Consider the following 21,378-nt stretch of genomic DNA (forward strand, 5'->3'; position numbering starts at 1 on the left):
TTGACTCCATTCAAAGCCTGTCACACAGTTCATCATTTAATTAATCTTGCAAGTTAGGTTTTTTATCACCATAGTCTGAGCTTGGCCCAGTTTTCTGTTTTGTGCTGCAGTTACCTTTAGCAGGTCTCTCTCGTGATCAGGTTGTATTTGGGAGCTTGTGTGTGACTCAATTGTATGGGTAGAGGAAGAAGGCTGTGCATTATCAAAAGATTGTGCTGACTCGCACGCTTCAAGCATACTGAGGTCCAGAGAGGCAGACAGTGATTGTTTTAATACCTACTTGCATCTTACCCAGTGATGCTGCTTTTAGGCCTTTTCTCACTACTTTGCCTTTGGATGTAGTCCTTGATTTAATCATAACTAAATGGTTTGCTCTTGTTGCTAACGTTCATAGCAGGGCATTTCTCAAAAACTGCACAACTGCACTCCCCAAGTTGTGAATTGCTGCTTATAAAGTTGTGGCGATATCATAATTCACCACATTCATGTTCCATGAGATATTGTTTTGATATTTGACACTTCTCTTCCCATAAGCATTTATTATTATTGCGTATATTACAGTAGCACCTAAAGGCCCACAACCAAGATCGGCACCTATTCTGCTATAGTCTATATACACACAGTAATAGATAGTCTCTGCCCCTAGAGGGTTCATAATCTAAATAGACAAGACAAAGGGGAGTGGGGGAAATGGAAGCCCAAAGAGAGGAAGTGACCTGCACAGTAATGACAGAGCAAAGACTAGAACTCCGCTCTCCTCGCTCCTACTCTGGTGCTGTCTCCACTAGACTATACAGTCTTTTTAAAAAGAAGAAGATGCAGGCCCTTCCGCCGCCTCTGTCGGGGGAGGCATTTCGGGGGCGGGACCTTCCGCCGCCTAGGGCGGCAAAAAAGCTTGCGGTGCTCCTGTGCCTACCCACCTGGCTGCCATGTATCGGGGTATCTTCCTGTTCTTACTGAGCGAATGAATTTTCTAGGATTGCCAGACACAGTTAGTGGGGTGGGGATGCTAAGGGGTAGATATCTCCCCTCCCATGTGGAAAAGGGGACCAGCTGCTGTCATAGCACAATTTCTTTGAAGTCCATCAAGACTCTTCTCTTGGCCTGGGATCTCTGTGTGTGTGCCGAGGGGGTGGGGGTGGTGAGACAGTCTGGGTGGAGGCACATCATCATCTCTGTTAATGACACAGCATTTCTTAGCTTACGGTAATACACTCTGAAGGGGTCCGCAAGGCACCTGAAGTCAGGGTTCTATTCCTCCTTGGGTGCTGCACTGCCAGGGCCTGCAGGGAGATGTGCCTGGGGCACAGAGCTGGACAGATGCATGGGTTGGGGGAGATCTGCAGGGTTTGGGGGCAGGTCCTGCAGCCTGTTTTGGGGAGCTGGGAGCCAAATCTTCCCCCGAGCACCCCCCCACCCCCCGCAGGCTTTACCCTGAAAGGAGGAGAGCTGACCCAGCTGACTTGTCTGGCTTTGAGAGATGTCCATGAAAAGATGTCATAGCATCTGGAGGACTGCAGGATTGACTTAACGTGAGATTCTCTGTGCAGATGCTGTCCCGATTGTAACAGAACAAAAAACCTGCAGCCTGTCTGCACATCATCTCACTGTGCTGCTCTTACCCTGGGGCAGTGTAATGTGCTCTTCACACTCTCCAGAAAAAATATCCAAATTCTCTGGAATCGCCCAAACTCTCAGAAATGTACATTTGCTTAAAAATCAGGCTCCAACTATGGAATCTTCCAAGAAACCCTAGCAAATTATGCAGAAATGTTCTCTTTCTGCTGCGCCTTTCATCCAGAAAGATCCTACCAGGCTTTATTGACTGTCCATTGGAATCACTACATCCACCTCTCAGGCCAGACTCAGAGTTCTGATGGCACAGCACTACACAAGAACTTAGAACACAACATGGAAAATACAGTATTCAGCTGAGTCTGCAGGAGGATGTTAGCAAAGCAGAATGTAATTCAATAAGTTGGACTTTGGATGAGACCCCAGGATTAATACCTCTACCCTTAACTTTCCAAGGGGCTTTGAGTGCCTTGATTACTAATGGTTAAGTCCCTAGTTGTACATCTCTTCTAAAAGACAGCACCTCTAGCATCCTTAGTACCAGCCTGATTCGGTGCTGATTTGGGGGGCATCATCTACTCATTCCCCAACAGGAATTACTGCGGCACAAAGAGACACCTTTCATCCTAGCCCTGACTCCCGCTTACAGCATGAGATTGAATACAATGTCTGCGAGGCAGTCCCAGCAGCCCTTATCTCAGTGCTGATCTATACTCTGAAGCTGTGGTGCAAGCCAGGCCATCTCTTTAAAAGCTCACTCCAGAACTTCTCATGAACCTTGCTGGGTGCAGGAACCTCTGGAACAGAAAAAGAGAGCCCCAGGAGCACATGGTGAAAAAGCACAGTAGAAATGGTTCATCCAAAGAAGTCAGACAAGCCATCTTTGTCTCCATATGTAAGCGTAATATGTACAATTCAATTCATAGTGCCTACTTCCCACTCCCCCTTCTCACCACACATGGATGCTGCAAGCCATAACATATGGCTTCAGTTGTACTGTGGCATGACAGAGCCCAGTTCTGCAAGCATTCACTCAGGCATTTCTTACTCATTAATGCCAATGAGTAAGCTCCTAATTAGTAAGCTGTTGTGCTAGAGATGGACTGTGTCTCATGGCTGCAACAGGGGACTCAAGTTCTGGGTTCTCGTCCCAATTCTGTCAGCCGTGGCTTGGTGTGACTTACTCGCTCTGGGTAACATTTTCAAAAGCATGTAAGTGACTTAGGAGCCTACGTCTCATTGAAAGTCAGCACGTTAGGTTCCTACAAGGGAAAGGGGGTGGGTCAGCTTTTGTGGCCTGCATCATGCGGGAGGTCAAACTAGATGATCATAATTTCTGACCTTAAAGTCTATGAGTCTATAAATGGGATTGTCAAAGTGTGCCAGGTGCTTAACTCTCAATAATTTCCAAGGGATTTAGGCACCATAGCTGCTTTTGAAAATCCCTCTATAAGTGCATCAATGAGATATAGCATCAAATAGTACCTCCCTCAAGGGTGTGTTGGGAAGTTACATCAATGAATGTGTGCAAAGGGCTTTAAGTTCCTTCAATGAGAGGTGCTAGGGGAGTGCAAGATTTATTTGTTGTTTTGTGGGTCTATGCCTATCTCATTTTTAAGCCCAAGGGGACTGTATCCTGTCAAAATGAATCCACACTTTGAACCTTTTGAGGCATTTGTCTGTCCCCTAACAAACCAACATCATTTGGAAGGGAGAGAAATTCAACTACCAAGTTTTGAAGCAATGGACTGTTAGAAGGAGGAAGCTGGGACTACTTAAGAATGTTGGGCAAATTACTAGATGACATTTTGCCCTCAGACTCTAATCTGATGCAGAGCTGTGAGCCCTGCTGCATTCTAATTGAACCTCCAGTTCCTTGACTCATGGTGCAAGTAATATGTGTTAGGAAAATCAATCCATGTCTATGGGGAAATGTAGACTGGTTTCCTGCCACCATTAACATTTTCACTAAAAAACCATTTTACTGGAACTAATATTCCTGAAAACAGCACATTTTATTCAAAACAAGGCAATCTCAGTATTGACAGCGCTGCTGTGATAATGAGAACAATCAATTTTTTTGTACTCCATTATGGTTCTATTGGATTTATTTTGGAGTAAACCTATAGTTTCACTTAGCCAAGATCTGTATCTTTTTTATTTTTTTTCAACTTTACGCAGATTGTAAATAATAATTTTTTTCATCCAGTGGAAGAGTAAGTGAAATAACGGCAATAAACATAAAAGAGTTCTAAACTAGACATTCATTTCCACAGCTCACCCAATCCTCTTGCTAGAAGAAGAGAAATGTGTATTGGATCTGGAAGGGGTCTTATAAGCGTAGTGAGAGAATATACGTTTCTGCTTGTATAAAGATAAAAGAATAAATAAAGGAGATTTAGAGCTAGATTTCTAAAGAGCTTAATTTCCATGGAGACACCAAAATAAGGGGCCAGATTGTCCAGAAAGCTCTGCATATTGGGTGCTGGGAGCTGTCTTGAAAATCTGGCCATTAAGGTTGCAGTTGCTCAGCACTTTTGAAAATCTGACCCTAATTTAGGATGCCTAAATGGGAGCAGAGCTCTTTTGAATATCAGGCCCTGACAGTGGGCATTGAACATGTCAAATTCCAGCCCTGAGCTCTTCAGAATCTAGCCTACATTGGTCAAAGATGTGACTCTCCTCTTACTTATACCAGTGTTATACCAGTCTAGTGGACCTGGTGGAGTTATTTCCAATTAACATTGCAAAATCAAGCCCAGAATGTGGACATCAGCAACACTTTCTGCATGTCTGATGCCATTGGACAGGTCATCATCTGTAATTCTTTACTAAGTAAAGTTTGTATTAACTATTTCCTTCAACAATATTTAACACATCCAAATGCTTCTCCTGTGAGAAATGCCCCAATCTTACAAAGATTTATGGTGATATAGACTATATACAGTTACTCCTGCAAAGTCCATTTGGGTCTCTGGGCCTTCCTACATTCTGGCTGGCCTACAAGCTGCTTTAAAAATCAACACAAGTTCAGTTTTTAAAAAGTGCGTAAGAACAATTGAAGGCCTCCATTCAGCAAAGCACTTAAGCGGTGCTTAAAGTTAAGCATGTGCTGAAGATTTTTAGTGGATCAAGGCCTTAATTCATGGTTGTTTCTAAAGCACTGAGTAGGTTCCATCAGTGTGACTGCCCGTGTGCTTGAAGTTAAGCATGTGCTAACATGCTTTGCTGGATCAGGCCCTGTGTAACGTGAGAGAGCAAGTGGTGTTATCTCTGCCTTATACAGGGGAACTGACTGACTGCTCTCCTAGTCCCTTCACAAACGTGGCGTTGCTACAAGAGAGCTTGGCCACAGATGACTAAGTAGTAGTCAGATGGGAGAAGATGGCTGGGCTCTCCTGATGCTGAATTTTATGGCACAGCCACTAATGCATTTAATCAAAGCAGCATTGGTGTATCTGTAGACGCCGATCCTGCAAGCTGCTGCTCATGGGTGGACCTCTGTAGCTATCCGGAGCCCATTGAAATCAAGTATCTTCATGGAGCCAGCCTGTGGAGTTAGGGTCTCAGGCACACTGACTCCAGCCCTCTCTTTGTTTCAGCTTTCCCAGGAAATCCAATGCGCTGTGGCCGATCACGTCCAGTCCTTGGTGAAATCGGAGAAGAGCCGTCAGGTGATGTGCGCATCCGGCTTGCTGAGCACCATCATAACCTCCTGTCAACATGCTCTGAACAATGACAGCCACCCATTGCACCTGCCTCTCATCAGGATTTTTGAGAAGCTCGCCTCACAATCCATTGAGCCAGATGTATTAAGGTACCGGATCTGTATTTAGCAGAGTGGTTTCACAATGTCTTTCTGCACTAGGGCTGTGGATCCTGTAAGGAAATGGACTAACGCAAACTAGCACTGTGATTCAGCAAGGCACTTCACCAGGGGCATTAAGTCCCAATTGGGACCCCTCACAGGCTTAAAGTTAGGGACATGCTTGAGTAAATTGCTGAACTGGGACCTAGGGTAGTAATTCTTTGTGTTTCTGTAGAACCTTCCACCCAGGGATCTCAAAGCAGTTGACAGATGTTAGTTAATTAAAGAACTACAGTACGCCTGGGAGGAAAGGATTATTTTCATGTTTTTCAGATGGGGAAACTGAGGCGCAAAGAGACGCAGTGATTTTCCCACAGTCGCACACACTGTCAAAGATAGACCTAGGGGTAGAACCTGGAGTCATATTTCTCAGTCTCCTGCTCACAGCAATAGACTGCACAGTCTCCATTAAAGCTAACAAAGGCTCGTATAGAGTGGGCTTTGGAAGGAGTGGAGTGCAGGCTGGGTTTGAATGCGCACCACAAATTTGTCCAGATTCTCTGAACATCTTGTCCAAAGCTGAGCTGTAGATCGTTTTCTTGTGAGATTTCTAAAGCTTCCTCCTTCTGGTCTGGCTGGAAATTCAGCTTTTCTCATGGCACTGTGGAACTTTGTCTGCACATTGTAGCCAGCACCAGACAAAGCAAAGATCTGGGAGAGAGAAAAATACTGGGGAAGATATAACCAGCTTTGTGGTGCTAATATTAGGGATGTTGAAATCAGTAATTCCATCACATCATATCTGAAATGCAGAGGATAATAAAGAGGCCACTGATTTTATAATGATCTTGGGAGACACCTGATTTTAGGAAAGTCTTCCTTTAAGAGTTTCCGATGGCTCCCAAGATCCTTATGAAATCAGTGGCCTCTTGATTATCCTTTGCATTTCAGATATGGTGTGGTGGTGTAACTGATTTAAATTCATGCCCAGGCCAGTGTACACACAGGCTTTTCTGTAGAGCTGGTAAAACAGCTTTCTTTCTTTCTTTCTTTCTTTCTTTCTTTCTTTCTTTCTTTCTTTCTTTCTTTCTTCCTACCAACCAAAAAATAAGAGAAAATCCATTTGAAACTTTTCCAGGAATTTTTGAAAAAAGAAATTGATGAAAACAATGAATACGAAGATTTTTGTTTTGTTTCAAATGTGGCCTTCCTCCTCGCCCCCCGCCCCAATAGAAAACAAGTTAGAAAGTGAGGGATAAAAGAAGATGAAACAAACAATTTTTTCTTTAATTTGGAAAATCTGTGGAAAATTTTGATTCCATCAAAAAGCCATTATTTTGTGGGGGAAAAGCTTTAGAGTGTGATTTTTTTGTCCCACTCTGCCTTTCAAAGTAAAGGTGGCTTCACTAGCTAGAAGGCAGTAACCTCAGGGCTTTGCTGTGTATGCATTGATGCCAGTGCTTCCATATATCCTATACAAAGGTGTTTGTGTTCTCAGGCAATTCCTCTGGCTTGGGACCCCTCCGCCAATCGTGACTGGGACGTGCAGAAACCCAGCTAAGACTACATTGTGTCAAGAGACTAGTTTGTGTAAAGCAGCAGCTTGCAGTGAAGGTGAGAGCAGCAGCGTGGAGAATGGCGTTAGTATTCCGGGTGCATGTGCCGGGGAGGGAAAGCTGCTGCCAGACCTACTTGCTGAGAAGCCAGGCACAGCACAGATCTAGTCTCTAGAGCAGGCCACTGTCACAAACTGGTATGTTGATCAACAGCAGGAGCTGAGCCAAGAGCATTCAGAAGTCAAAGCACGAGGTCTGATAGCTTGAGCTCATGGTAGACTCTATCCCTGAGGCTGTGATAGACTCAAATCCTCACACAGAGTGGGATGCCTACCAAACACTGACTCGGGGTTTGCACTAGCACATCCAGCAGCGCTCCCCAAATGTGTGTGGCCTACGGGGCTGGGGCATTGGCATACCTGCCCTCTCCTGTGGGTCTAGAGGGAGTGCATCTATACGGAGCACTATTCACTTCGGGCAGCACTCGCCCAGCACTCCTCACCGGAACAAGACCATAATGATAGTATTTCCACCCCACACTCATGTTTTGCACATGCGTCAGTAACCCCATAAGGGGCAGGGTGGTGGAGAACCAGCCCCACAAGTCCTGCGCAGGCACAAACTCAGCTCTCACCTGCCCATTGGGTTTAGCCCTTTAGCTATTGAATGATGGAGGTGGGGAAAGGAGCCAGCAGGGTTAGGCACCTTCCCCGAGGGTGGGAGAGGGCAGGGAAGTGCACTCCTACCTGAGGAGCTATGTGGGGGAAGAAGAGCTGCTGCTCCGAGCTCTTCCCATGGGCCTCACCTACAATTGGAGGATGCTTTTTTGTCTGAAAAGTTTTTCACTGAAAAATGCAGGTTTGGTGACACTGAAATACTTTGTGAATTTGTGCACCAAACCGTTTGTATAAAACCAAAAAAAACCCCAACCCCACCACTACCAGCTTCCCACTCCCCCAATGGTAACGTTTTGATTTTTTCGGTTTGAACCAAAGTTTCTTTTCAAAATTTCCTTTAATTTTATTTTAAAGTTCAAAAATGTTCAAGAAACATTGACACTGAAACCAAAAGTGTCAGTTTTGTCCAAACAAAAAATTTCGTCTGATCTGAAAGGAAACTTGTTTTGGCTTTTTTTATGATTTGCTGCGAAGTTTTAAAAATTTCATTTTCTGTTCAATGTGAAAGAATGTTTTTTTTTTCTGATTTTTCGAAATTGCCGATTGACTGAAAAATGCGTCAGTCCCCCAGCTCCATTCCTATTTCCTCCCCCCCGCCCCAGCACTGGAAAGGTTTCTGCAGCCCACGGAGGACTAATTGAGCAAGGAGGGAGAAGCCGTGACTAATAAGATACATGCTTTGTAGCGGCAATCAATGAAATAGGAAAGAAGCATGCTACAGAATGGAAGCAGTGACAGTACTGTGCATTGCTAATGATGGCCATTATTGTCCTAGATTCAGGAGCAGCCATGCCGGACAATCCTGTGGTTCCTCAGCTAGCCACGCAGACCACCAGTTCCCTATGGGTGTCCAGGGGCTCTGCAATAGCTCTCCAGACATCTATGAGTCTCATCTCCATGACGTCGCCGCGGAACTTCCAGCCACACAACACTTCCTTGGCACCGTCCTTCGTGGAGTTCGACATGTCTCCTGAGGGATACGGGTATTGCTGCAATTCATGCTGCTCTTTTTATCACTTTACAGAGCCTCCGATCTCTTATTTTGGACCAAACAAGAGAGTCATAGCAAATCCTTCTGCTCCCATAATTCCCCTCCGTGCAGCAGAGCTAGCAACTCACACAGTCTGCCCACAGCCTCCTAGTGATGGCAAAGAGAGTATGCCATGCTCTTACCCTCATCATCAGCCTAGACCCACTGAGGGGCCAAGGCTGCAGGATTGTAGTCAGTGGGAGGTTGGCGTGTAGAAGGAGCACAGAGCCAGGTCCTTAATGGCTCGCCAAGACAGGCTTGAATTTCTGCTTTCTTTGTTTTGCAGCTGTTTGTTCCTCCCCACACTCTCCACTGTGATGGGCCCCAATGTGGAACACTCCATCTCAGGAGGGATCGGAATGGGTAGGTACCTGCTGGTTCACATGGAGCCTTCTGAGAAAGATGAGCATAGCCCTCCTGCTCTCAGGCATCCTGCACTATCCAGAGATGGTCGCATACAAGACCACTGCTTCAACACCCTCCCGACTTTTGCCTCAGATCCAGCTCTGAGGTATAGAGCTCAGGCCTCTCTTTGCGTCAGGCCATGCTGCAACATCTGCTCTGACTGTTAGGAGTAAAGGGGTGACTTTAAGGCAAGGCAGATACCAGGAAAATACCCAAACAGGTGAGATCCATTAGACTGTGGGATAATCCCCTAGAGGAAGGGACGGAAGGTGCATCACTTGAAACATTTAAAACTAGACTGACCTCTAGGATTCTCTAAACTCTGGGGAAGCTCGGTTCCAATTCCTGATCTGGACTCCCCCACAGGAAGCACATCTCTAAGTGTCTCTCTCCTCAGTGAGTGGCCTGGTAACCCCATTTCTCATCAGATAATCCTGGGCCACACACATCCTGTCTGGCACCATAATAAGAGAGGCAGTGCTGTCTAGTGGGGCGCGGGGGGACTTGGAATTAAAGCTCCTGGATTCCACAGTTGTTGCTTCCACTTACATGCTGGGGGACTTCGGAGAAGTCATTTGACTGCTCTGTGCCTCACAGGGTACTAGATTAATATTTGAAAAGCACTCTGAGATCCTCAGGTGAAAGGGACAGAGCCCTGTTGTCAGGGACCGAGCAGGGGAGCCTGCTTCCTCAAACTCATTTCGTTTCCTACCCGCAGGTGCCAGACTGTTCCCACCCTCGGGCGGCCTGACTGTCTCCTCCTGGTTCCTGGTCAGCAGGTTCTGCTCTACCCGCGATGCCCACCCCTTGCGCTTCCTCACCGTGGTGCGGCACATGTCAAGGATGGAGCAGGAGTTTGTCTGCTTTGCTGTCAGCTTCTCCCCCACAGACCACTCCTTGGTCATCTCTACAGAGGAAGTGGAGTTCCAACCACTGGGTAAGGCTTTCCACAGCCAGCCGCTGGGCACTGCAAGGCCAGGGCCTCGGTCATTCGGGAGGACTAGAGATTTAAAGGGTAATCTCCACTTTCCTTTTAAAAAGGAATTCTAGACCTCTGCCCTGGAAAGAGCCTTGGGAAACAGAAACAGCTATCAGCTAATCACTGGGGTTGAAAGGGACAAGGAGTGGAAGGGTGGGGGACAAAAGATCCCTTCCCCCTCTTATCTGTATCTATTTATCTCTGAATGCCATACTGCCACCGATCACTGCAGCATCTGACGCCTATATTCACAAAGAGACTTGGGCATTATGATGCTGGGTGTCACAAGGCTTAACTTTTTGGCGCCTAGAAAATCCTGCAAAGCCTGAGTGAGGCACCTCTGCTCTCTAGACAGTAAATGGGGAGAGACAGCCCACTTAGACAGCGATTCACAAAACCCAGTGCACTAGGCAGCTCCTTGCCTAAGCCAGCCAATGGGAGAGGCCAACGAAAGGTGAGCCTGTGGGGATAGGCGCCTACATCTGCGCTGCAGGGTGGCAGCTAGCTCTGCTTGTGATCCACAATGCAGGAACCTTCTTTGGAGTTAGGCATCTCAGGAGTTCTGTAAAGGAAGCTGGGGGTGGGGGAGCGCTGCGGTGGGTGAGGGAGGTCGACCTCCCTCATCACTTTTATGGTTATGGTTGGGGTACTCACCTGGGATGTGGGATTCCCCTCATTCAAGTCCCCCACCCCCCCCAATGAGGAGAAAGGATTTGCACAGGGATCTGTCCTCACCACTGTGCCATGGGATATTGTGATGTGGGGTCTCTCAGTCTCTCCCACTGAAGCTGTTCCATTGTGGATACAAGTTACAAGGGAGGTCCTCCTCCCCTCCCCAATCTGGGAGGTGACCTCTGAGCATGCCCACCAGCCTGGACCCCGCACACGGGTTAGGCAGCTGAATGCCTGTTTTCCCCTGCCTTGGGAATCACTCTGGGGCTTAGGCAGGAGATGCGTGCCTAGGAGCCTAGAAGGAGGAAGCAGCACATAGGCCAGAGGCAGAAATGGGCACAAAGTTCAACAGGAGTTTTGTGAATTGCAGTGGAACCTAAAACGTAGGTTTTTGAACCTAGCCCTGTGTTCCTTCCACATACAATCAACAGCACTAGGTGGCCAAGTGAGAATTCCCTGGGGCGGGGGAGCTGCCGGTGTGTCTGGCCACTGTGCCAGCACCAGTCCAGTTTTAGGGGGTGGGAGAGGGCCATGGCCAGAGTGCATCTGATCCCTTGGGCAGTGCTGCTGGCTGGGATATGTAATGTGAGCCAAGTAAGCTTGAAGCATGTCCGAAAGAATCATCTCACTGACCCTCCCCCATATCCTCAGGCCGGACCTCTGTAGAGTGGTACAAAACAATTTGCTTCAGAGACTCCCACGGTATTTGGAGGTCATTGCTGCACAACACTGTCAGCAGCTCGTGAAGCAAACACCAAAATGCATCATCTGGTGTGAGTCAGTGTGATCCTGGATCCTAGCAGGGCAGAGGTGGTGGTCTAGATTCTCCGTCCTGCTGAATTTGTGCTTCTTGCAGCAAAGACAAGGAGCTGCTACATCTCCCTGCTTCTCAGGGTGGATCTGTGCCAGTGTCAGTGTGGGTTAGAGCAGCCCCCAGGCTGCTCTGTTATATCCCAGACAACAACCAATCATATGTATTCTGGCATTCTCCTTTCCCAACCCCTCTACCGGGATTAGATTGGGGCTGGCTCAGTGGCCAGGCACACGAGATCTGTACCAGCTGGGAGTTCCCCCACCAGTGGAATTCTTATCTGGTCAGCTCTAATTGGCAAGAGTAGTAGAAAGGGTCTGGAACTCACCCAAGAATTAATATCGGTTCTATTTATTACTCCACTTCTATTTTTTGCACCTGATTTTCAGTGCTCTACTTAGGACAGTATAGTTTATTGCAATTAGCAGAATTTTGTACTGGTTGGAATGAAAGTGGAGTGAAATTGATGCAGACTTCATTGCAAATTAAACAGATACATTGTGCATTGAGTGCTCTTTTATTCTTCTTTTTAATTACATTTCTGATTCCTTTCCCCAACCCTCAAGAGAATCACTGAACATGTGTGAAAGATCCCGTCTCCTACTGCATTATACAGTGTGTGAATAGCATTGTGTTATCCCAGGTGGGATCTGCAAACCTGACATCAGAAACAGAGGCCATCTGGCTGTATTTAAGCAATCATTTGATTTGTCTTACTTAGAGCTGAGCAGATAATTTTTTTTTTTCAGTTTGGCCACTGAACAGGAAAAAAAATCAGTTCATTTTGAAACAAAATGGATTTTGTTGTTGGTTTTTTTTCTCGACATAATGAAAAACTGAAAATTTTGTCCAGGTTGAATGAAACGTTTTGAACATCTATTTGAAGCAACATTTTCAAAATGAAGTGTCTAAAGGATTCATTTAGAAAATGACAAAGAAAACGGTTTAGGTGTTTTTCAGAAAAATTATTCTCATTCGTATTTGTCCGAAACTATTCATCAAATTCAACCTTTATTCACAAATGAGTTTGTTCGCCCCAAAACTTTATTTCTGGTACATTTACTATTTAGCCAAAACATTTCACCCACCTCTAGTCTTAGTAAGAGTTGGTAATGGCTTATAAGTACATGTTGAGCCCCTACAGAAGTGGTTATGTCAGGCTGTGGGGCAATGCATTGAAACGTATTGGAATATGACGTAAGTTCCCTTCAGTGTTTGGTAGAAGGTGTTATGGAGTTGCTCGTATGTTGCTGTATTACTGTGACTGGACTACAAAGTCCCAGTTGTTGAGAAATACCTAGAGTGATATGTCATTCTAGGTTACTTCTAAAGAACAGAAATTCTGTAGTCCAGTCGTATATGTATGTTACTGTGTGGCTGTATAAGAGCTAATATTATTACTATGTCTGCCCTAGTCACAGTATTAGATAATAAAGATCCCCTTGTTGCTGTACCCTGGCACCTGCACGAACATCTAATGTGTATCTTCCCCACAAGAAGGGGAGTCTTCTCCAACAAGGATGGTTTCTTAGGTATGTAAAATGACCACCCTTTTGCCATTAATGTTCTGCTGTTCGAGGAGACGATGCTAAATTAATGTGCTAAATTGTGCCAGGTTCCCAGAAGTCTTTGGGAATAGTGCAGCTTATAAATTAATGCCTGTTATTATTCTCACTGATAATGACATGAGGGACGTGCGCAGATCTGGAGCATAGAGGGGACTGAGATGGCAGTGAACACCCCCTGATCTCCTGGCTTCCAAAGCAAACAGCTAGTCGGCTTCCCTGATTTTTGAATGGCTATTCTGAGTTTTTCACTTATCCATTTCTTCTTATCCAGTGATCAGAGCTGTGCTTGGTAATTCAAACGTGATCCTGATTAATCCATGGGAGAAGGGGGCTGGGACTGAGAGTGGGGTGTACTATGCAGCTGGGATTTTCAAAGAAGTCTAATGGAGTTAGGTGCCTGATTCCCATTGAGCTGCATGCCCAACACCCTTAGGCACCTTTGAAAACACCAGCTTACCTGTCTCCGTAATGCAGTCACCACATACAAAGGATCTGAACATGTCCAGCCTCTAAGAGATCCTTTTCATAGAAGCTCAATCAATGAGGACTTGAGGATTTGTCTTGTTTAGAATTGGTTTCATTTTACAGCACCCAGGATGTTGAAAAAAAATCATTCTTGAGAGCTGGCGGTATTTGGGAGCGCAGCTCCAGCACACACCATGTGAATCTCGTGGGTGAATACTCACTTCGTCAGACGCAGTGGGTATTCACCCATGAAAGCTTATGCTCCAATACATCTGTTAGTCTTTAAGATGCCACAGGACTCTTTGTTGCTTTTTACAGATCCAGAATAACACGGTTACCCCTCTGATACATGTGAATCTCGAGGCTTAGGGAAACCTTAAGTCCTAATAAAAGGACTCCAGCAGTTTAGGGCATTTTTATTGCTCCCTCCCATCACTGCTTTCCAGGAGCTCCGCAGTCCTACCCCTGGCTCTGCCATTGACTGACTCTGTGATCTTGGGCAAGTCACTTCACCTCTTAGTACCTCAGTTTCCCAGTCAGTATGTTAATATTAGTTGCATTGCAATACTGCCCAGAGGTCCCCATCAGGATTGAGGCTGTATTTTGCCGGGCCTTGTGAAAACACACAGTAAAAGACAGCCTCTGCTCTGTTTGCCTGCCGCTTAAGTGCTTGTTTTTCCTGTGCAGACATCATGGAACCTGAAGTGGAGGTCCCAAATCACTCCTCAGCCCCAACTCAGATTGAGTTCAGCTGCACCCAACAACTAGCCACGGGGCAGTGGCATCACCTCACAGTGACGGTTGCTAAGGAAACGAAAAGGAACTGCATTGTTTCGGCGTATATCAACGGACAGATACTTGGCTCCGCTAAGGTAAAGGCTCTCTTGATAAAACCGTGCTTGGCAGCTGGTCATTTGCATTTCTTGGGTCAGTTTTAGGGTGACCAGATGTCCCGATTTTATAGGGACAGTCCTGATTTTTGGGTCTTTTTCTTATATAGGCTCCAATTACCCCCCCACTCCCGTCCCTATTTTTCATATTTGCTGTCTGGTCACCCTAGTCAGTTTCTTCCTGTCTTGTTAATCCCACAGCTAGGAGACCTCAAAGAGCAATGCTGTCCGTGTGCGTTGGAGCACGTGATGCTCAGGCTGGCACCGGAAATCACACGAATCCTTAGAGATTGAGGCTCAGATTTTCAAAAGTGACCAGTGATTATGGGGGCCCACCTGAGACACCTTAAAAGGGCCATTCTTAGGAATGCTGAGAACCTGCCCTTTGAAATTCAGGACCCTTTTGAGGCATCTCAAGTTGGGGATTCAAAGGCTTTAGGCCTGTATTTTCAACAGGGAATAGTCATTTCGGATGCTTCAATGTTGGGATTGCAGAGGCCTGGGGAGCAGTGCAGAGACACTGATCCTCTGTGTGACTGCCCAGCCTTCCACAATAATGCTAAGACTGTTGGGATTTCCCCCTACATCTCAGACATCTATGGGTTTGGTGTGTCCCACTGCTTCCCTGCCCTGCCTGCTGCATCCAATGGAACACTCTGAATTTCACATCCCACAGGTGGTCATTCCCTGCATACTAGCCAATCTGCTCCCAGCTCTAGTGTCAAACAGTCTGTGAACTAGATCTTCTCCTCAAATAATAGACTCAGTCTGTTTCCAAGAGCTATGTTCACATGGGTTAATATGAAATAAGAAAGATGGCTCAAAATGGGGGGAAAGAGGATTGCAAAACGTGATTTTTTTTTTGCAAGTCTTGCAAAATTTAGTTGTTTTTTAATAAAGCCCCAGCTCCTGGAGTCATGTCATTTCACAAGAGTCTCAACTTTCATTACAAAAAATAGTTTCTTCACCTTTTGGGTGTGGGGAAAAGCTTGAACTCAGTGCACCCTGAAGGCTCAGAAACAAGAAGGCAAATAAAAAGAACCACCAATTTATTAATTTATTTTTTTTTATTTATTTTATTTTATTTTATTTTAAATCTCAAAAATTTTAAGTCAATCTCAGGATAGTTGAAGACTTGCTTGTGATTCTTTTTAAACACTTGTGGTTGGCCATACTGAAACTGTCGTCCAATTCTAGGCAGTCCCTAGATCCCTTCCCCTCTCCACTGTCATTCATTTATAGCAACCTTGGTCTCTTCCTTCTGACTCCTCTATTCTGATGTATGCAAAGCTCGCTTGTGTGTTATACTTTCCCTGTAAAAGCAATCTGTTTCATTCCCAATATTCTCTTTCCCATACTTGAGAAAAATTATGTCTCCACAGCATCTTGTGGGACCTATATCCATTCTGAGAATGAAAACTTAATTTAATTTGCCTTCTTTTAAATGAGACTGGAAGTCATGGATAAAACCAGGCTTGAGCATCACAACGGATTAAAGGATTCACAGCAAATGTGTTTATCATAAGTCAAAATAAAAATAAAACAAGGCTTTAGTAAATAAGAGATGAGCCCAGATTCCGTGTCTTGAGGAAATGAGGTGATGCTTTTTTCGTGATATGGAAAGTGAAGAGGAAATCAGGCAACAAATAAAAATTACACAGAGGTCATTAATATCTAGGGCCAGGATTTTAGTGTCATGGGAATTGCAGACAGGATCAGACCTGAGAGCAATCTGATCCAGTCTCCTACTGTACCCAGCATCAAATGCTTCAGAGGAAAGGATAAGGATCCTGCAGTAGCAGATTTGGGATGATGTGGCCCCATAAAGGTCATATCCCTACATTAATAGAGGCTGCATTAAGCTCTGAAAACTGTTTGCGATTACAACTGAACATTTTTCAAAAATAGGCAGGTGCCTACGTCCATATTTCAGCACTTAAGTGGCCAGATTTTCCAAAATGCTGATCTCCCATTGAAGTAAACTGGAGCTGCTGAGTGATCTGCACTTTGGGGAAAATGGCTTGTTTAGGTGCCTGGTGTAGATGTAGGTACCTAGCCTTTAGGCTCCTATTGTTGAAACTTGTCTCCTAGGTCATTCTGGACGTGCGGTAGCCTCTCTATAGTTATGGTTGCTACACAGTTTCCATTACAAACCTGATTCTGGATCCTTCTTTAAAATCTACCCCCCCCAAAAAAGAACATTGGCCTCAAGGAAGTTTAAGTCTGGGATCAAGGCAGAGGATTTTTCTACTACATTTGAAATGAACTGGATGGGTGTTCTTTAAGAAAGACACCTTGAGCAGTGCAAGTCCCGATGGTACTTTTGAAAGTGATTTAGAAGTATAAATCACTACGATGCTTTTGAAAATCTCAGCTCTAAAAATAATTATTATTTAAGTTGTTAGTTATAGTAGAGCCTGGGGAGGGACTAACCAAGAACAGGGCCCTGCTGTGCTAGGTGCTGTACGCATACAGAGTAGTACATAATCCCTGCCCAGGAGATTTTACATTTTAGACGATCTAGATCTTAGTCTAGATTTTACAATCTAGAGGAGCACAATAGAGTTGCTCCTCAGAGTCCAAAAAGGCATCTTAACTTTTTTGCTGCGTTGGGGTTGACTAGCCTTCCTCAGAGCCTAGCTGCAATGTTGACTAGATTACGATCAAAGCTGAAAATTGACTAGTTATTAAATGATAGGCCCTGGTCCTGTAACTTGATCTACCCCTGGCAAATAGCCCTATTGAAGTTGATGGGGTGCAGTTGCAGGGGTCTGCCCAAATGGAAGAAGTTGCAGGATTGGGGCTTTAAATAGTCATGTAAAGTGACAGCTGATTCTTGGAGGAAAACACCAGGATTTCCAAAGTTGCTTAAGGAGTTAGGAACCCAAAACTCATGATTGAACATCCCTGTTACAACTATAGTAATTGCTGACATGGAAATGAAGCATCAGGGAAGTATTTAATGTAGATTTTGCTTCTTTGCTGCTCTTTAGCAGCTGAGAACAAAGAGGTGATTTAGCAGCCCCATGGGAATCAGAAGGTCTTCACAGATCACTGGCAAGTGCTCTGTAGGTCACTGATAGCACACAGAGTACACTTCGGAGACTATTGATCCCGCTGGGGGTCTACTTGTTATCTTGTTCCAGGAAGGAGAGACCAAATGTATCAGGTGACCAGGTTACAAAAGCCTAGTTTAAGTGTTGAAAAGAATGGGCCAAATTGATCCCTAGTGGAAACAGCTCAAGTCAGTGTGATTGCACCAGGAACGAATTTAGTCTGATGTAGTTACATGATCTCTGAGCGAAACAGCGTGATCCCTTGTATTAATGTCAGTCCTTATGTAACTGGGATTTTCACCAACTAAGGACCTGATCCTGTGACATCACATGCAGAGCAACTGTGACTCCCTTTGACTTCAGTGGGGATGAGGACAGACAGTATCTTGCTGGGCAGAGGCCCTACAGCTCCGCAGATACACAAGCAAATTCTTTCTCTGGTGCAGATGCAGTACATACAGCCCTTACCCGGGAGCAGTATTTCCATGGAACCGTCATCCTTCGTTGACATCTATGGCTACATAGCTACCCCCCGCGTTTGGAAACAGAAGTCCTCCTTGGCTTGGCGCCTGGGCCCGACATACTTGTTTGAAGAGTCGATCTCTGGGGAAACTGTGGAGGTGATTAACAAGCTTGGGCCCCGGTACTTCAGTAACTTCCAGGCAGTGCAGCTTCCAGGTACGCGGGGACTCGGACGTGCCACACCGGGCATCTGCCATGGTTTATTATTATCATCCATTATTAACATTCCTGGTGTGCCTAGAGGCCTCCAACAAGATGGGTCCCCATTGTGCTGGACACTGGGTGTACGTGTAGTAAGGCCTTACGATCTAAATAGACAGGACAGACAAGAGTGAGAGGAATGAAGTATAATTATCCCCATTTTACAGGGCAAACTGAGGCACAGAGCTAGGCCTCCGCTAGGAGTTAGGCACCTAGTGGGGTTTTCAAAAGTGTCGGAATTCCTATCTGCATCTTCAGACACCTAAATACTTTTCAAAATCTGGCTTTAAGTGACTCGTCCAGGGCATCTGTGACAGAGTCAAGAATTAATTAAGATTGATCGATCTGTCATGCTTCTATGGCCCCCATCACCATAGTATCTGGGCACTTCACAATTGTCAGTGTATTTCTCCTCAGAACCCCTCCCCCCACACCCGCTGGGTAGGTCAGTGCTTCTATCCTCATGTGATCCGTGGGAACTGAAGCCGAGAGAGACTAAGGCTATGTCTACACTGTCAGCGGCATGTTAAGTACAGACACTACATGTCCCCTAACATGGATATAAATCGCAGCATAGATGGTGAGGCACTGCTTAGGCGAGAAGAGTACAAAGACACCAGACACCATGTATACCCTACAAGACTCTCTACACGCCCCAGCCGTGCCTCCCCCATTTACATGGCTGTTTTTAACAGTATAGAGTCCTGCTGCCCCCCTGTTGCCAGAGCCTTTCACTGCCCCTCCCCCCGCTGCTGGAGCCTTTCACTGCTCCATGGAGCTATATGCTACAGTGTGGAAGCAGCCTGCTTTTCACTGGGGCATGTACCTTACACACTGCTGCAAGAGCAGACCAGGCCTAAGTGACTTGCCCAGGTTTACATGGGATTTTTGTGGTGGAGCCGGAATTGAATGCCGATCTCCCCCAGCCCAGACTAGAGCTCTAACTCCTGAGTTCCAGCTCAGTGACTTGACTACAGGACCAACCCTCTTCATTTTCTGTGGGCATTTTGTTATTTATGGAGACTCCAGTTTGGGTGAGGCAGATATTAAGGAAGAACCTTTGTAACTGGGATGTGCAGTGCTAGACAAAAACATAGCAGAAAAGGAAACAGCAATCTCCTTAGCTGCACAGGCCCTCAGAGGAGAGTGGTGCAACACAGTGGGGGAGAGAGCGGGAGGCAGGGAGCATGAAGTTGCATTCAGTTTAATGAAGAAGCTTTTTAACTAAAGTATACTGTTAGCTTCAATTATTAAACAGGCAGACAGAGCATCTCCAGTACATTTTAGTTATTGATTGCTGCTTGTTCAACTGCTGAGTGTATCCACCTCTGCATTAGGAAGTTAGTGGGCTGGGGATGTCTTCTCCCACTTTAAAAGAGTGGAACAAACCCATCTGCTGAAGCTGCAGCCTAAAGCAAAGGATACAGGCGGGGTGAAATTTTTCATCAAAACTAGTTTTCAATGGAAAATTGAGGGTTTTTTTACAACAAAATGTTTTCCATGTAAAATATCTGCTTTCTAGGGAAAACTTGGATTTTTTTTTGTCAAAAAATGGAATGCCTGAAAATCAAAATATTTCAGCCAAAAGCCAAAATAGTTTGATTCTGCAGCAGTGCCTTATGGGAGTTGTTGTTTGGGAGTCTCGTGCTCCCATTCTCCTCTATAGACTGGGATCCCCAGCCAGACTTCATTTCCCATGAGTCTCCATGGCCACGTGACTGCCATGATGCACCACCTCCTCTCTCCAAGAGGGGGGAGACAGTTGTGCAACAAGTGAAGTGTAATCAGATCTGGGAACCCAGTGACCTGAATCAGTTTCCCAGCACAGGGCTTGGGAATTACTTGGAGAACAGAGTATAATTGCTATGGGGTAAACCATTCCCCAGCTCTCAGCAGGTGGATGTGGAAAGTCCTTCATGGAGAGGTTCCACTGCCCAGCCTCTTTACTTGGACCATGTGGAGAAGCAAGGATTTATCCTATGAGAATAATTATATAGCGACAGATACCTCCTTAATGAAACCTGCACTGTGTGTCGTGCTCTCAAGTCTTGGGTTCATGGAGATGCTGGTGGTAAGATCTACAAAGAGCAGTTTCCAGTGGAGAAAAGCTGAGTGCAGCTCCTACTGGTGCCCATGCTGGCAAGTGCCAGCCTTTGACCTGCAAAGATGTAGGTCCAGTTGTGGTTCTGGTTAGATCAAAGCGGAGCCCTTTCTAAACACCCCCTTCTCCCTCACATTTTATCCACTTACCTATTTTAGTCTCATGTGCCGAGAATCTGAAATTGCTCACGTGTTTTTAAAAGTCTCTCTTGTTTTAGCTAATGATGACTCCAAAGAGCCTCAGCTCACAGCCTTGATTGCAGAGGAGAGAATTTCATTTGGGATCAACGCCATTTGCTCATCCACCACCACCATCCAAGACATAAAGAGCTGCTACAACGAAGTGGACGGTCGGCTGATCGCCAAAGAGGTCACAGGCTCTCTTCCTTTGCTTTCAGACAGGCACCTTTGTATTCAGATTTTCTTGGAGCAAAGTCTCTGGTTTTGTTATAACTTCCTCACTCTGGTGCTTTCCCTGAATTCCTGGATCTGAGTCTCCTCCCATATACACCAAATTTACATTAATATAAATCCATTCATTTCAGCGGAATTACTCCTGATTTGCACTGAAGGAAGTGGGAGGAGATTCAAACCAATTTGCATTACAGGAGGAAACTTGTCTTCTTAAACACTATGTGCACCAAAGGCTGCTATGTAATTGACAACTAGAGCTGAGCGAACAATTGATTTTGGGGTTTGATGGTCAAACCGAAAAATAAAAAAACCCTCTTTTATTTCAAATGGAAACGGAATTGTTTCCTGTTCTTGATTAAACGAAAAACAAACAAACAAACAAAAAGTTGGCCAGGTCAAATGAAATGCTTCAAATGTCTATTTGAAATAATATTTTCAAATCATGGTTGACATTTTAAAAGGACATTTTCTAAGTAAAATGTTGTTATGAGTCAAAAATAGCACGACAAAATAAAAGGTTGAAATGGTTTGTTTAAAAACTGCAAAAAAACCCATTTTGACCTTTTTTTTTGAAAAGTCATATTCTTTTCAGCTGAAACGATTTACTAAATTGGACCCCAAGTAGTTTTGGAGCCCTGAAAAATGCATT

At 45.2% G+C, this 21,378-nt stretch overlaps 1 protein-coding gene across 2 annotated transcripts in view; it reads left to right on the forward strand.

Annotated features, from left to right (window-relative positions):
- WDFY4 (WDFY family member 4) overlaps positions 1-21,378 on the forward strand; it is a 240,142-nt gene that overhangs the window by 69,624 nt on the left and 149,140 nt on the right. Inside the window, exons 14-21 of one of the 2 annotated variants that reach the window (XR_004646538.1) lie at positions 5,178-5,392; positions 6,882-6,997; positions 8,392-8,599; positions 8,933-9,009; positions 9,770-9,988; positions 14,234-14,418; positions 17,939-18,112; positions 20,534-20,685. Coding sequence is in view for 1 of the 2 variants with exons in the window: in XM_034776723.1 (XP_034632614.1) it covers positions 5,178-5,392; positions 6,882-6,997; positions 8,392-8,599; positions 8,933-9,009; positions 9,770-9,988; positions 14,234-14,418; positions 17,939-18,170; positions 20,534-20,685 (1,404 nt within the window). In the remaining variant the exon portion in view is untranslated. Of the gene's footprint in view, positions 1-5,177; positions 5,393-6,881; positions 6,998-8,391; positions 8,600-8,932; positions 9,010-9,769; positions 9,989-14,233; positions 14,419-17,938; positions 18,171-20,533; positions 20,686-21,378 lie in introns of both variants that reach the window. The other variant, XM_034776723.1, reaches the window with a different exon arrangement.

Source organism: Trachemys scripta, chromosome 7 (genome assembly GCF_013100865.1).
Source record: "Trachemys scripta elegans isolate TJP31775 chromosome 7, CAS_Tse_1.0, whole genome shotgun sequence".
In the NCBI taxonomy this organism is placed as follows: Eukaryota; Metazoa; Chordata; order Testudines; family Emydidae; genus Trachemys; species Trachemys scripta.